This window comes from Crocodylus siamensis, chromosome 8 (genome assembly GCF_052110815.1).
Source record: "Crocodylus siamensis isolate JL-2025a chromosome 8, ASM5211081v1, whole genome shotgun sequence".
NCBI lineage: Eukaryota > Metazoa > Chordata > Crocodylia > Crocodylidae > Crocodylus > Crocodylus siamensis.
Window position 1 is genome coordinate 4,839,935 of NC_143402.1, and position 14,832 is coordinate 4,854,766.

The 14,832-nt window shown below is 41.8% G+C and overlaps 1 protein-coding gene across 1 annotated transcript in view; it reads right to left on the reverse strand.

Moving 5' to 3' along the window:
• The window catches only part of MCF2 (MCF.2 cell line derived transforming sequence), an 86,402-nt gene that overhangs the window by 11,156 nt on the left and 60,414 nt on the right, over nucleotides 1-14,832 (reverse strand). The window contains exons 17-28 of the mRNA XM_090059948.1: nucleotides 13,444-13,559; nucleotides 13,254-13,323; nucleotides 12,807-12,899; nucleotides 12,141-12,233; nucleotides 11,716-11,841; nucleotides 11,359-11,580; nucleotides 7,817-7,909; nucleotides 6,296-6,374; nucleotides 5,326-5,389; nucleotides 4,421-4,527; nucleotides 4,216-4,328; nucleotides 853-965 (exon numbers count right to left, since the gene is read on the reverse strand). Of these exons, the coding sequence (XP_089916074.1) occupies nucleotides 853-965; nucleotides 4,216-4,328; nucleotides 4,421-4,527; nucleotides 5,326-5,389; nucleotides 6,296-6,374; nucleotides 7,817-7,909; nucleotides 11,359-11,580; nucleotides 11,716-11,841; nucleotides 12,141-12,233; nucleotides 12,807-12,899; nucleotides 13,254-13,323; nucleotides 13,444-13,559 (1,289 nt within the window). The remainder of the gene's footprint in view (nucleotides 1-852; nucleotides 966-4,215; nucleotides 4,329-4,420; nucleotides 4,528-5,325; nucleotides 5,390-6,295; nucleotides 6,375-7,816; nucleotides 7,910-11,358; nucleotides 11,581-11,715; nucleotides 11,842-12,140; nucleotides 12,234-12,806; nucleotides 12,900-13,253; nucleotides 13,324-13,443; nucleotides 13,560-14,832) is intronic.

The window sequence follows — 14,832 nt, forward strand, 5'->3', positions numbered from 1 at the left end:
CTTACAGGTTAGTCAGTGCACAACTCCAGCTCAGGCTTTTGATAACACTTCTCTTGCACACACATGTACACATATCCCCAAAACCCAGGAACATATACACAGTGCTGCCAGAGCACGCTGACTGCATTCATACTAAGACCCAAGGGAGCACTTCCAGGCTCTGACTGACAAGTTAGGAATAAAGCAACCTGAAAAGAAGGAAAATCAGCCAGGACTCTGGGCCAAATTGTTGCAAAGACTGCAAGAAAGCATCGTGTTCTCTGTGAGCACGAGGATCCTGGTTTGACATGCACGAGATCAGGTCTGGTGATTTCCTAGGCAGTATTCCCAGCTGAAAGCTGAAAACCTGCTGTGAAGCCTCACCTGCAAGCCCCAGCTTTAAATAGCCCTACCAAATGGCATGGTAGGCATTAATTAGTTAACTCTTGTAAAGCCATTTGAAGAAGGAAAATGCCTCGTAATTTGTAAGTATTATTATTATTATTAGTAATAATAATAATAATAATAATAATAATAATATTAAGCCTGGAGGAATGAAGCCATGAGCTGAGCTGGAGAAGACAAAGAAAGGACCAAGAGCAGTTATTCAAGGCATCATTTTAAACATTTAAAAAGGCCTCTTTGCAATGTATTTGAAGTTACTGTAACTCATTCCAGCTGTTAAGGGAAACTTGGCCATAATTTCCAGGGGCCTAAACTAGTAACAATGGACTCCATCATTTGTAGTTTGTTTTCTTGGTAAGGTATAAACGTGAAAAAACACAAGGCAGCTATGCGAGCAGTTCAGTTGGGCTAGACATCATTATCTTGTAGGTCCCAGAGGGAAAGAGCAAAGAAAGTCAAAACACCTACCACTGTCCCTCACCATCCTCCTGTAAAAGCTGAATCACATCCCCATTCTTAACCAGCAGATCTTCAGATCCTCCTTTCTTGCAGTCTGCTAGGGCTTTGTATTTTCCTGGAGACTGGAACATTAATACAAAATTACTTTGCACAAACTCCTTTTCAAAACACTGCCTAATTAATTGTTTTGTAAAGTAGAGTCTTCATATATGAGTGCCACGGGGAAAGGGGTAGTCCTTTGGCTCCTTCAATAATAAGCAATCAGGCAACAATGTAGGAGATAAGCATGCGTACAACTCTCTTTCTTAACACTTCGAAAACACATTTTTATCTGAAAAAGACAATTAGTGTAATATATGCAGCAACTGATAACATGCTATGAAAGCAAAATCCATTGATGGTGAGAACCATTTGCTTCCCCACCCCTGTCCTCCCTGCAAAAAAAAAATTAGTACATATTTAAAAAATGCTTTTTTTTTCTGGTACTATTTTGACTTGCCACATTTTATTTTTCTGCAGCAAGTCACAATACATTAGACATTGTGGCATTAATACAGCATATTAGAGATGGCACTGCAAGATAGCTTAGCTACTGATGCAATTAGAGGTTCACCCTGTGCTTCTCTCCTAGTGTGCACAGTAATAAAATGGGTTAAAGAAATAATTAAATAAAATGAGCTGCTGTGTAGAATGACCCACTGTTTTGGAAACAGAATTATTGCAAGATTGCTGTAAAAAGGGGGGCTTGTACAGGAGATGGGGGCTGTTCAGACTGAAGGGCAGGATCAAATTTACAACAAAGGGTGAAGATGTGCATCCCTGACATGAAATGTGTCCCAGATGACTGGAGACAGGTAAGTTGGATGGTGTATGAATTGTGGGTACAGGGAAGGAGACTCAAGGCTTTGTGAATGAAGGGCAATGATTCTCAACCAGGATGCCGCATACCCTGGGGTGTCTTGAGATCCTTTTAAGGATGCCACACAACAGTTGGCGTGCAAACACCTACAGGTTATTCACAAGACAACCCCCAAGGTTTCAAATAGGAATCCAGAGTGCCAAGAGCATTCTGCCCTGTTGCGGTCTTTCTGAGCTCTCTGCAGGAGAAGAACGGCTTTATTATTTTTCCGTAGTCAAGAAACAAGTGACAGCTAAGAGCTGGCATTTTCCAAAGAGTACCTTGAGTCTAACAAGGGTTGCCTTAAATCTGAAAAGGTTGAGAACCACTGGTAAATGATACCAAGGTGGTGGCATGTCAACTTAAGCTGCAGACAAGTAGTATAAAGGCTGCTTATGAACATCATAGTGTCATGATTAATGACAGTCCTTTGCAACTATATCAGCCAATTACAATTTCCAGGAACAAAACCTCTGCATCCCAGGAGGCAGAAAGCCAAAGCTAAATCACTTGCTCATGTTTATGGAGTCTGCTTATGGTTACAGGGTCTGTTGAAGAGCCAGAAAACAAGCCCAGTCTCAGTACTGACAGTTCTGTGCTTTGGGAATGAGACCAATTTTGCCAACTCAAGGTGATCTCCCCTTTAATCCGACTCTGGTTTCTCCTTCCTTGGAGCGCTGCTAATTTGCTTCATGGGTTGCCTGCTCCCTAATCTGGGGAGTGTTTCATTGACTACTAGGCTCCTATTTCAGCAGTCTGAGCTGAAATGTAACCAGATGGTAATTGGAAGTTAATGAAGTATGAATATGTTTTTGATGTTGATGAAATTGTTTCTTTCTTAAGTGGTTACATCCTTTTTATAATCGTTATTAAAAGTTCTAGCATAAAACCCCCCCAGATACATGAAAATCCAGAGAATGGAAGGCTGGCAGTCTTTCAATGGAAATAAATAAAAACATCTGAAATATGACCCATACTGGCATTTTTTTGTTAAAAAACTAAAATTGGTTTCAAGATACCTTGGTTCAACATATTCCCCTTTCTTCTCTTAACTTTCCAAGTTGAGATGATACAGGAATTTGATTGCATAGACTGTTGGAGACAGAATACTGGACTGGATAGACCAGTGGTCTGACCCAGTATGGCAATTCTTGGCTAAGTCCAGACAGTCAAAAAGCTGGTGGCTGAACTGATTCAGTCTTTGCAGGTTGGTCTAAGCTGCATAGATTGAACCGATAAGCAAGTGAACAGACATTCACTTTTGATTCAGGAAATGTATCCACGTGCCTGCCGTGACCCAGGCCAGAGGATGCTACAGCACTCCTCCCTGCTCAGCTGGAGAAGAAAGCACGGGTCAAGGTTAGCCTGTCCACCCTGCAAGGAGTCAGGGAGGGTTTTTCAGGGGAGGTGCAAGTAACCTGGGATGCTGGGGGACTGTGGCTCTGGAGGGGATGTTGGACAGATGTTCAATAGACCGAATTAACCTAAAGTAGTTAAGTCTGATACTGCATCCATCCAGGTTTATCCTAACCTGCATTTTGACCAATTTGAAAGCAATTTATGGGTGCCTATACATGAGCAGCAAGGTAGCTCTGACGTACTGTAAGTACAGCGCATGGGAGCCTGCTGGAGTGTGGTAATTACCATGCTCCAGCAGACTCCAGCATCTCATGTATCAGTGTCCCTGCACTGAAAAATGTTGGTGGGGACGCTTTAACTATAGCTTGTTCAATGAGCTTTAATTGAAGCACCCCTGTTGCCGTTTTTCAGCAGAGGGACACTGACACACAAGATGCTCCGGGTGCTTTAATTAGAGCAGCTCTTGGGGCCATTCTTAATTAAAGCAACCCTTTGTAGCACCCCCCCCACACACACACACTCCTGAAGCACGCGCATAAGCACCCTGTGTGCACTTAACTTCTGCTGTGTCACAGATTTGAACTGGTTTTTGATCACTTATACCAGTTTATATGTAATTTCTGTCCCTAGTCCTTATGTTCTTAGATTAAAACAGTTATCCGAATGAAACAGAGATGCCTGCAAGTGTATAAATTGTGGCCTGGGGGGCTTGTCACAGCAGCTGCAAGAGGCACTGTTAGTGCAGCTCTTGAACCCAGGGGGTGAACACTGCTGCCACTCATCCCCCATCCCTTTGCCTGCTGCTAAATTTAAGGTCTTTGGTTGTCACTGGTGGGGGAAAAGGAAGGATGAGTGGTGGTGGCAGTGTTCTCCCCTTGGTTTCCCAGAACTGTACCAATGCAGTGGCTCCGGTAGCTATACCAACAAGAGGCCACCCCACCACAAGACATGAGTCATCCAGCCTGAGAAAAGCCCAACAGTCCAGATCAATGACCCTGGGCTTAGGCACCCCACACCACGACATAAGCCACTGCAGAATTTAACAAAAGGGAGGAATCTTATCACAGAGACTTAAGAGTTGCATGACTTAATATGCCTTGTAATGCATTACTAACCAACTGGCTTCCATCTTCTTCTTCTGTGTCTGAGCAATTGGAAAGGTAATTGTTGCAGGACCAGTCCTCCAGTCCTTCACAGATTTCAACTGACTGTGACATTCCTGGCCAACCTGCAAGAAAACATGTAAATCAAGATCCCGGTTGAGGTGACCCAAATACACAGGGCATGACAATGTAAGGGCACACTGCATATTGCACGTACTTCTGTTTGGCTTGTTTTGAGGTGAGAGGAGGACGCTGTCCAACATTATAGGACTGGTTCGTTCAGAATCATTCTCCTCGGAGCTTATGGAGGCTCTCTGCTGCTTTCTGAAACAGTCACAAGAAATCGGGTGTCATCACGTTTTAAATCTGGAACATTTTGAGAAGCCCAGAGTCAGAAATAAGCATGTGCTAGAAGGTGCTTCTGAGCACATCGGTGGCCCTGAAGGCACATCATCTAGGTTTGGGGTCTAGTTTGGGGGTCTGGTGGGAAGAACAAACGAGGAAACATTGCTAAATGCAATTGCTTTGTCTAAGCTTCACATAATATTGGCTCTTGATTTTTCCTAGTCATATTCTCCATGGTGATATGCTTTCTACAGCCAAAGCTCAGAGTATTTTCACTTGTGTGAGAGTTCAGTGCACTGCCCTATGGCAGGATCCCAGGCTCTGGTTGTTTAAGAGAAGATGAGATTCTGTGCTCTGCTTAAAGGAAAATGAAGCGGAGAGGGGGAAGCAGAGTTAATGGAACTCCCTGGGGTTTGGCTAAGTGACAACAGTCTCCTCGGATTGTTCTGCAGACTATGGCACTGTCCAGGATCTCCACAGCACTGCACACATCTGCCCCAATGCCAAGATGCTCCCTGGGTCTCCATTACCCTCTCCCTATGCCCAGGTTTAGAAACAGCATTACAGCTGTTCTCCACTGTATGCCAGTGGGAATACTTTTCATCTGGATATATAGCTTCCAGAACCCTTTACACTGTCCCTTCCTGCTCACATGGTTTCAAGGCACTCAGATGGGGTGTACATCTAGCCCAAGGACTGCGTAGGTGACCTTCAATTTAAGCCTGTGCTTAAATAGCAAAGAAAGAAAATGACCTTTGTGTAGGCTGTCTGACATACCCATCGCTCAGTGGAGGAGAAAGCTGGACCTGGTCCGTGCTCGGAGTGGGTTGCTGTTTCTCCACTGTGAATGGGTTGCAAATACTGTGTTAGTTTAATGCCTTTGTCAAATCACTCACAGACCTTGCATACAAAGGGTTATTTTAAAAGCACAGCTTTTTTCTGTCTATTCAGCCAATGCTCCGATCATTTTCTAAAGGCTCGGTAGGATCTCAGTGAAGTGCATCAAAGATTGCAAAGTCTAGGTGAGCAGTTTTTGCAAACTGGAGAGTTAAAGTGAGTCAGTACAGCACATTAGTACAAATCCAACACTAAACCTTCATGTAGTGATTCAGTACAGCATATTAGTACAAATCTAACACTAAACCTTCATGTAATGATGCAGTACAGCATATTGGTACACATCCAACACTAAACCTTCATGTAGTGATTCAGTACAGCATATTGGTACATATCCAACGCTAAACCTTCATGTAATGATTCAGTACAGTGTATTAGTACAAATCTAACACTAAACATTCATGTAATGATTCAGTACAGCATATTGGTACAAATCTAACACTAAACTTTCATGTAGTGATTTAGTACACCATGCCAGAACAAATCCAACACTAAGCCTGCATGTATACCTGAGGTCAATGGGACTTTTACTGTACTTAAAAGTTAGACAAAAGCTTAGACACCTTGTTGAATCAGGGCCTAAGAGAGCAAATATAAAAGTTTAAAAACATCCAAATGCTGATGCAAAAATGCATCCATGCATTTGTTTGCTTTATACTTCCCATTAAACTAGTGCATTTTTAAAAAATAAAGTCTCCATAAGAGGAGACCTCATTAAGGCACCTTATTAGCTTTCTGCTGGAAAACAGTTAAGCCACTGTTTCTCTGGTGAAACTGGTTGTGTTTGCAGCTTAGCAGTGTGAGAATTAGAAAGCTGTAGTGAAAGCCATGATGAAAGGCTCCAACATACCTTTTATAAGCTCCTGCTGCTTGAACAAAATTTTTCTTATTTCATTTAACCACGCCATCTTCAGATCTACTGTTTGGGCCTGCAAGAAGAGAACTACTTGAATTTTGATTGCTTGAATCAAATCTCCTATTGCAGTAATAGGGCTGAAGCTCAGGTTTCTGAACCACAATTATTTGAAATACGCTGTTAATTAAAGCTAGGTTACAGACTCTGACAGCTGTTACACTGAAAATGTTCTTGCTTTTCCAGAATGAGCTAATATCCTCCATGTCGTTCAAATAACTATATTTATATTTGAATAACAAATTGGATTAATAAACACAGTTAATGGAGAGAGGTCATTACAAATCGAGTATAGTCAAACTGCTTTCTAGTACAAACAGTACAATCAAAAAGTAGAGAGGTGTTTCATTACTTCTTTTCCCCAAACACCTATGGATCTAAAATTGCCTTAGACAGCCACATTTCTACATGAGGGACTAAGCTGGCTCAAGAGTGTAAAGCAACGCAACACAATTTAAAAATACTTTACTATTTCACAAGGGGATTTTCATGAAAAATATAAAGTCAGCTTAACTTTTCCATTTAGAATTTTATTTAAAAAAATGCTAGCAAAATAAGAAGTCCAGAAAGGCATGTCATCGGGGCACCTGTTGTATAGAGGAGTTATGAATGTCTGTTAATAGCCAGTTCAGTTCAATCAGCAACACAGCCGGCAACACAGCCCTGGGAGGGGGCTTGCGATCTTCCGGAATAAACAGTTAAACAAGGATTCAACTTTTGGAAACCACTGTCCTCTGTGATAGTCTCCATCTCCAATTAACAAGCCACTCCCAGGACTCTACCAATACAGCAAGAGTAGACATCTATTAAAAGACAAGTCCTAAACGAAGGTCTGTCATGTCTCACATACAACAAGTCAACCTTGCAGTGTGACTCTATGATGTGAAAAGACATCCATTATGACTGCCTGGGAAAAGGACTTCGAGAAACAAACTTGAGTTGCTCGACCAAATTTCCCATCCAAACGGGGATGGATGTCCAAAAATGAAGCTCTATCACGGCACCGGCAGCTCATTGATTGACTCATTGATACTGGAAAGAAGTATGGTCCCTTGAAGGCAAAAGTCCATGGCAGCCTGCCGGGTGACCTGCTGAAGAGCTGGGCAACAGGTCTCAGCCTGCTTCTAGACTACCTATCCTATCAAGATGTGTTGTATATTTATTGCTCCAAGTCACAATTTCCACAATATGCCTTTACTGTAGGCCAGAAGTCATTAGTGCGTCCCAGTGAAGACACTGCTGAGTGCTGATTTTGCAGGACCATATGCTATTAATCTATTATAGCACTATCTGCTTAATAGAGCAGCAAGGGAACCAAACCAAACTGGTCCAAACCTATTTGCCAGGCCATACGCCTACTTCACATAGAGACAGGCCATTCTCTGTGGGTTGATGGAGCACCAATTTAAGCACTGTGCTGAAAAACACAGTTATACACTGCACTTTAAAATGACAAACCTGTACAACATACACCTCTTCCCGTCCACTATACCAGATCTCAAATTTTCGATGATCTCCCTTCACGTTTTCAGTGATGCCAACTGCATTCATCTGTTTAAAAAAAAAATAAAAAATGAAGTGTCCTTTGAATTAAATGCCTTATACATTTTCATCTTGAATTCCTGCAGGAATCTTAATGCGATCTTGCCTCCACCCTCGGACCAGCCTATTTCCTTAACAGTAACATATTTAATCAGTGACGTGTTTTCAGTTGTGACTAAACTTCCTTATCTACAGTTGTTCGCCTTGTTCTTTTTGTCTGTAACCTCTAGGAAAGCTTTCTTGAATCTATGAGCAAATCTTTGGGGCTTTTTGTTGCATTCACAGATGAACAGGAGCAACCTAGAAGGCAGGGTTTGAGTCCTCTGCCACCTTGACGTCAACTTATGGTGATGAGAAAGTTTGAAGTTTGCAAGAAAAATGCACCCTTTGTTTCAGATAGAGCATCAAAGTTTCCAAATTCTGCTTTTTATCCACTTTTCTCCCTGAAAGGCCAATGCCTGTGTGCTTCCAAACAAGAGGTGAATATTTCAGATATCCCACCTGGGCAGCTTTGAGCCTAGCTCTCAGAAGAACCAGGTGCCCCAAATTTCCTCTGAGACTCGGGCTTAGTTTGCCTAAAGACGGGCACGCAAAATCCTAGGCTGGCTTTGAATATTTGGCTAGAAGGGTGCCAGGTACAAAGAGAACACAGGTTTGCACAGAAAGACTCGGTGAATCAATGGCTCGGACTAGGATCAAAGCCCAAGAAATTCTTAGCCCTTGGTTAAACCTTTCCCCAGTCTGCTAAACCTAGCACCTGATTACCGACATACCAGCAATTTATGCTGTGCTACATTTTATTATTTGGTTCATTCATCAAAAGGTGGTGAATTAGCATGCTGCTTGATGACTTTTTTCAGCAAAGTGTATCAGGGATGTACAGCTAATTAGTATATGATGAAAAATAGGAGAACCCCTCCCCCCTCATTTAAATACTTTGAACCAGCTCTGCTAATAATGCATTTTGTGCCATATGTCATCAAAAGCTGCTCAAGAGAACCACGTGACATAAACCTCATAAGATACAAATGCATCTTGTAGAAGGGGAACCTCCGTTTAAAGTTACCATTGCACACCACACGCACACACGTGTGCAGCTTTATGTCTGAAAGACCAAGACAATGTAGAAATTGGACCACCTGGGTAAACCTTCTGTTCCTACCTGCTTTTAAAAAGTTGGCACCGATATCAGTAAGTCTGAAAGATGCCCTTAGGAAAGAAATTAAAAAAAAAAAAAAGAATAAAGAGGCAGCAAGGTGCTAATTAGCTTTCCTAGTTTCTGCAGGTGACTCTGAAACACCGTGGATATAAATTGCATCATTCTCTGTGAACTGCAGAGGCAGAATTATTCCTGGATACAGAAAAAATATGTCCACAAACAGCAATAAATTGGTCATAGCCCTTGGGTTAAATGCAAAACTGGACTGATGCTTTACAAAATCCCTGGTACCTACATGGACTAGGATCCATTGGTCAAAGCTGCATCAAGCAACCTGCTCACTAGACCTATCCACTAAACATCCATATTCAAGAACTATTTACCTGCTTCATACTCTCAACCTCCACAAATAAATGGCAATCTGCTTTGGAAAGTTTTGGTCTGTGATGCTTAGTGTGGGCATTGTCCAAGAAGCCAGACCCAAACCTGTTTTGTTCTGCTCTTTAATGAAGAATACAAGGCAGTCACTTTGAAAACTTGGCTGTGAATAATTTGTTTCCCAATGCTGCAACTTCTGCTACTATCATACTTTTTTTGGCAGGCCGGTTAGGGAGTTTTTCAGCAATGCAGTCATTGTTACCCAAATATCATTAAGGTGATTGCAATGCTGGTCTGGATAATACACTACTAGAATGGGGAAGAAAGATGCCAGGAATAAGTTTACTGTAATAGAATTAAGTCAGCCCTCCTCAGAAACTGCAGCCCTCTAAAATATTTATCTCAAATCTCATGGATATATAATGCTCAAATGAAATTATTTTTATAGATTTCTCAACTGCATCGCTTCCACAAAACAGATTTCTTAAATTATGGATCTCTGAAAAAACATTCTTCCCAGGAAAAATGATGCTCTGATGTTCTCATGAATCAAACAAACTCAGAGCTCCCGAAACATGTTTCTGCCCTCAGGCCAGCAATGCTGAAGAAGAAATACTCTCTCGCCACAAATCTCTCAGCTTGGCAGCATAAACACTTGGAAAATGAGATATAACCTAACAGAGAGCAAGGCTGGTCACCCTTTCCTTTATCCTGGATGCTTTCCTCTGAATGTGGATGCCCCACATGGCTGCTTTTATATCTTTGAGGGTAAAACAGGTGCTTTTCCTACGTGGCCTGGTAAAGAAAAGTGCTCAAAACAAGAAAATACACTGGCTGGAAAAAATATACTGTGTTTAGACATATCGTCTGGAATTACTGGTCTCCTCTTGCAGCTGGTAATGTGCCTATGACCTGAAAAAGTTTGACTGAGCATAAGATGCTGAAAGACACTCTCCATATTGGTATGGTTCAATCCTCCAACCTCAGCAATATCCAGTGTGGGGGCTCAGCCCCAAATAGCTATTTGTTCGATTCTAACACTCACGTCCAATTATCGTTCATTAAGAGCTAGGCATTTTATAGGCACAGAGGAAACCAGAAATGCTTCTCCCATGGAATATACTGGGAAGCTCATGATCTATCCTGAACCAACTGCATAGTACCAAGCAAGTCTTGCTTCTAGCATTTTTACTCCAACGATTAGCCTCGATACACTTGATGAATTTTGACAAGACAGAGTGAAGGGACCACAAGGAAAGGTAGCTCCAGGACACAGAGAAGTCATGGATGATGTCTTCCAGGTTTCTTTTTTTTTGTTTCGGTTGGCACTTGCTAATAACCTATGGGTGCCTTGGGACATCTTAGGACATGCCCTGAATTTTACCATGTTCTATTTCTTATTGACATTGCTTTAGTGGAATGAACCCTTGCCAAAGGAGGGAAGGTAGCAAGACGAGGAGCTGCCTATTTAATACATGCCTACGTACCCACCCAGGTAGTCAGGTCATTGGTAGCACTGGGGTGTTCACCTCCAGAAGCAGGACACAGGAGCAGGCTGCTTCAGGGGAGGCCAAGAGAGGTTGGTCTAACCAAGAGGCCTCATGGCTTTGGTGCTAAGAAGCTTGGGATGACACCTCCCTCTCCCACGTGGCCTGGGAACAGGGTTTTGCTTCTTCACATTTGCACAAACGATGTCTAAACCACAGTTTAGACTAATCTGCATGTCTAAAACACATGGGGTGTTGGGTTCATTCTCTGTTGGGAATCTTCAAAACCAACAAGGGCCCTTTCGATTTGCATGGCAGTAGCCAACAGCACCCTGGGACTATTAATAGCTGAGAGTGGGTTACTTTGCCTATTAAATCAAGAATGTTTTCTCAGTTCTGAAAGGCAAGTTTGCTTTGTGAGGTGAGGTCCTTACTTTCAGAAAGTGCTTAAAGCTGTAGGAGGAGGTTTTATCATATCCATCTCCATGTTCTTCTCTCTTCTTACAGAACACCAAGGCTTTCTCATACAGGAAAAGGTGCCTCTGCATTGGCTTGAATCGGGCCAGGTCCTTCATTTTCGTGGGGCCTTTCCGGTGGCCTACCCAAACGCTGAAGGATCCTTGCATCAATACTTTTCCAAGCTCACTCAAGTCTCCCTGACGCAATAGATAAAAGGACAAAATGAAATACATGCACACAAGGTGGTCTGTTCAACATCTGCATAAGTTTGAGACTCCTTCCCTTCCTCCTGGGATGCCTGACTCATTTTATAATTATCCAGATTAACTCACCTCATATCCAGTTATTGAGATCTGATGCATAGAGTCGTTGACTGACTTGAGTAAATCCAACATTGCAACCAGAGCTTCTTGCAACTCCTGAACTCCATCACAGCTTGTGCTGTATTTCAGCAACTCCTATAATCAGAAATTGAAGACCATATATGTTTTCACTTCAGCGTAGCAGACTTTCTCCATATCCCTCAAAATGGCTATAGCACAGAAGACTACCTGCAGTAGGTTTTTTTAAAAATTCTTTGTGGTGGGGCATCACATTTTCAGTAGACTCCATTCAGACAGTTTAAAACTCCAGCAATATTTCACATTTAAGGCTTATGCAACTCTAACGTTGATTAATGATTATCTATTAATTTTAATGAACCTCCCACTCCCAAACTGCAAAGTCTTTCTGTTTTAAAAAACAGGCATCTGAATACCTTCAAAAGCAACTGGTATTTTGTTAGACGTTGTACTGGTTTGAGCAAATAGGAATCCAGCCCAAGTTTGTGTTCTAATTTTCTTTGGCATTCCTGTAACCAAGAATTCATATTAAGTCAATACGACAACAATTTGGAAAAGTCATTCAGGTTGGGCGACTAATATGGATAACTTGAAGGCCGCTGCTACACATGATATATATTATGCAATTAACTGATGAATCACGCAATAAATTTAGACCAGCCATATGTGCAAAGTAATTATCACAGAATAAAAATTACTATCCAGCTATAAAAAGAGCCAACCAGTTACAAACGTAGCGACTGAAAATGTGTAGCACTCTGTAGCTGGTTTCTATCCAGCTTTCCTTTGAATGTGCAGCAGGGCTCCTAAGGCTTTAATTTACAGAATACCTTGTTAAATCAAACAGCTCATGGTGCTTTATTTAAAAAAAACCCCCAAAACTATAAAAATGAATATTTTATAGTGCGGGTTTTCTATACTACATGTGTACAAGTATCCAAAACTAGTATCAATGGAGAGTTTCGTCCATGCATAGAGCAGGGAATAAAGTAGGCTGCACAGCAAAGGACTCTGCCATTGCATTTAGTGGGAAAAAATCCACCCATGATAAAATAGGCTTGGCACATGAATAATCAGCATACCTGAAAGAAGGTGCTCTCTGAACATTGCCTCCACAGAGCTTCTGACCGCGGCTTATTCTGACAATATTTCTCATACATCTGAAAATCTTCTCGCTGAGAAAGGAAGAGCCAGTCAATTTTTAAAGACATACACTGCACTTCTATTTAATTTTTACAGAAGAAAATGAGCACCAAATGCTCATCTTATCTTCAATTGCAGTTGCAAATTGGAAGAATGTATATTTAAAAGAACCAAAGGGGACAAGAAGGAACAGCTACTCCCCAGTTAGGAGGCGCTTGGACAGCAGATGGGATTTGTTGCTGTTTGGCCCCCTTAGTCTACTTCTACGAGAAGCATACTGTTAAATGGACGTGTATAGCAAAATGCATGTAGCCTAGAGTTTTGCACAACTTGGGAAAAGCTGGTCTTCCATCGTCTATATTAAATATGAAGATTGAGAAACTAACCCTTTCCAAGAAGCAGAAGCCCACTCTTTCTGGTGCTCCAAGGCAGTTTTCTAGACTGTGCAGAAAAATTCTGTAAATGGTTGAGAGAGAGACTGCAATGAGACTGTGAATAAAACAGCACTTGGGCAACCATTTTTTTTTAAGGGAAGCCAATTTAAAAAAAAACAAGGAAATGTGTTTAGTATTTTACTTGTGATGGAAGTCGTAGATCTCTGGCATGTTTCCGAAAAGAATATCCTTTCTGTTTCTTAGGACAGCTGGCATGAGAATGATCATATCTGGGTTATCCATTTCGCTTCTGTAACCCTGAAGAATGCAAAATGTATCCATTGTTACTTTTTTTATAACCTTAGTTTATTGGCCTATTAAAGAGATGATGGAAAGTGATATGAATACAATTTCAACAACCTTCATTTTGCTACAGAATATTTCTTACCTATGTATTTTTAGTCCCAGCATCTTCTTAGTTTCCCCGGTTTCTTCCTTTTCGTTCTTCCCACCCCATGCAACAGGAAGGGCTTGCCCCAGCTTCTGTTGGTACCTGATACTACCATTTCATCTCATGGCAAGAGGCTACACAGAGCAGCACAACCTGCTCCAGTACCCATGGAGTTGAGTCTGATGCCTCCTCAGCATCAGTCCATGGGAGCACAGGGCCAAAGATAGCAGCACAGAGTCTGGGAGATGAATGCAGATTTCTTGCATGGAAGAAAATTGCTCCCCTATTTGCTGAAACATTTAAAAGTATGGTAGCGTATGAAGAGTTTGCAAAAAAAGGCTACATACTGATAAGACAAACATTTGCTCCTAGCTACGGCACAGTAGAGGAAAAAGTCCCGGAGGAATATTTGTCTTGGTTACACATGTCTGTTGTTAGGAATGCAAGACACATGACTGACAGCTTATTTATATGGGAGAAGTGATTACAGGTAACCTTACAAGGTCTGAGGCACTGGGAAATCTGCAAACTCCTAGAGATCAAATACCAAAAATCAATGGGCCTTTTTCACTCTTGCACAATGCAGTGTCTGAACACCAGGGTCTTTTTCTCCTTGATTCTTGCTGCCTATGGTTTTTTTCTTCTCCTGGTTACAGTGTCTGCTGCTTGAAGTTGGCTGCATTTTCTAAAAGGGAATCTTGGCTAAATAATCTGGCACAGCAACGTAAGGGACAGCAGCATAAATGGTTATAACTTACTAGTAATACAAGTATAGATGTGTATGCTAAGATTACATTCCTACCATGCTGCAAAAGTATTTTAGTACCTCTGGAAAGACAAAATAACACCCCCCTCTCTCCCTGTTTCTCTAAATTCATCAAGTGGAAGACCACCAAAGAGAGCATTATTAGCCATTCAGTACAAGGGACAGATTCTGACCATGGATAAAACGATCGTAGCGTCCTTGCAAGCCAAAAAGCGTTGTACACAACTGAATGCATCGTGAGGCCCAACCACTGTATCTCTTAAACCGGTTTGCAATAAGGAATTAAGTAAAACAAACACCTGACTGAGGTCATCTGACCCCAGACCTCTTTCCTGCCCAGGGCAGGGGGTCAGACTCGATGAGCTGCTGAGATC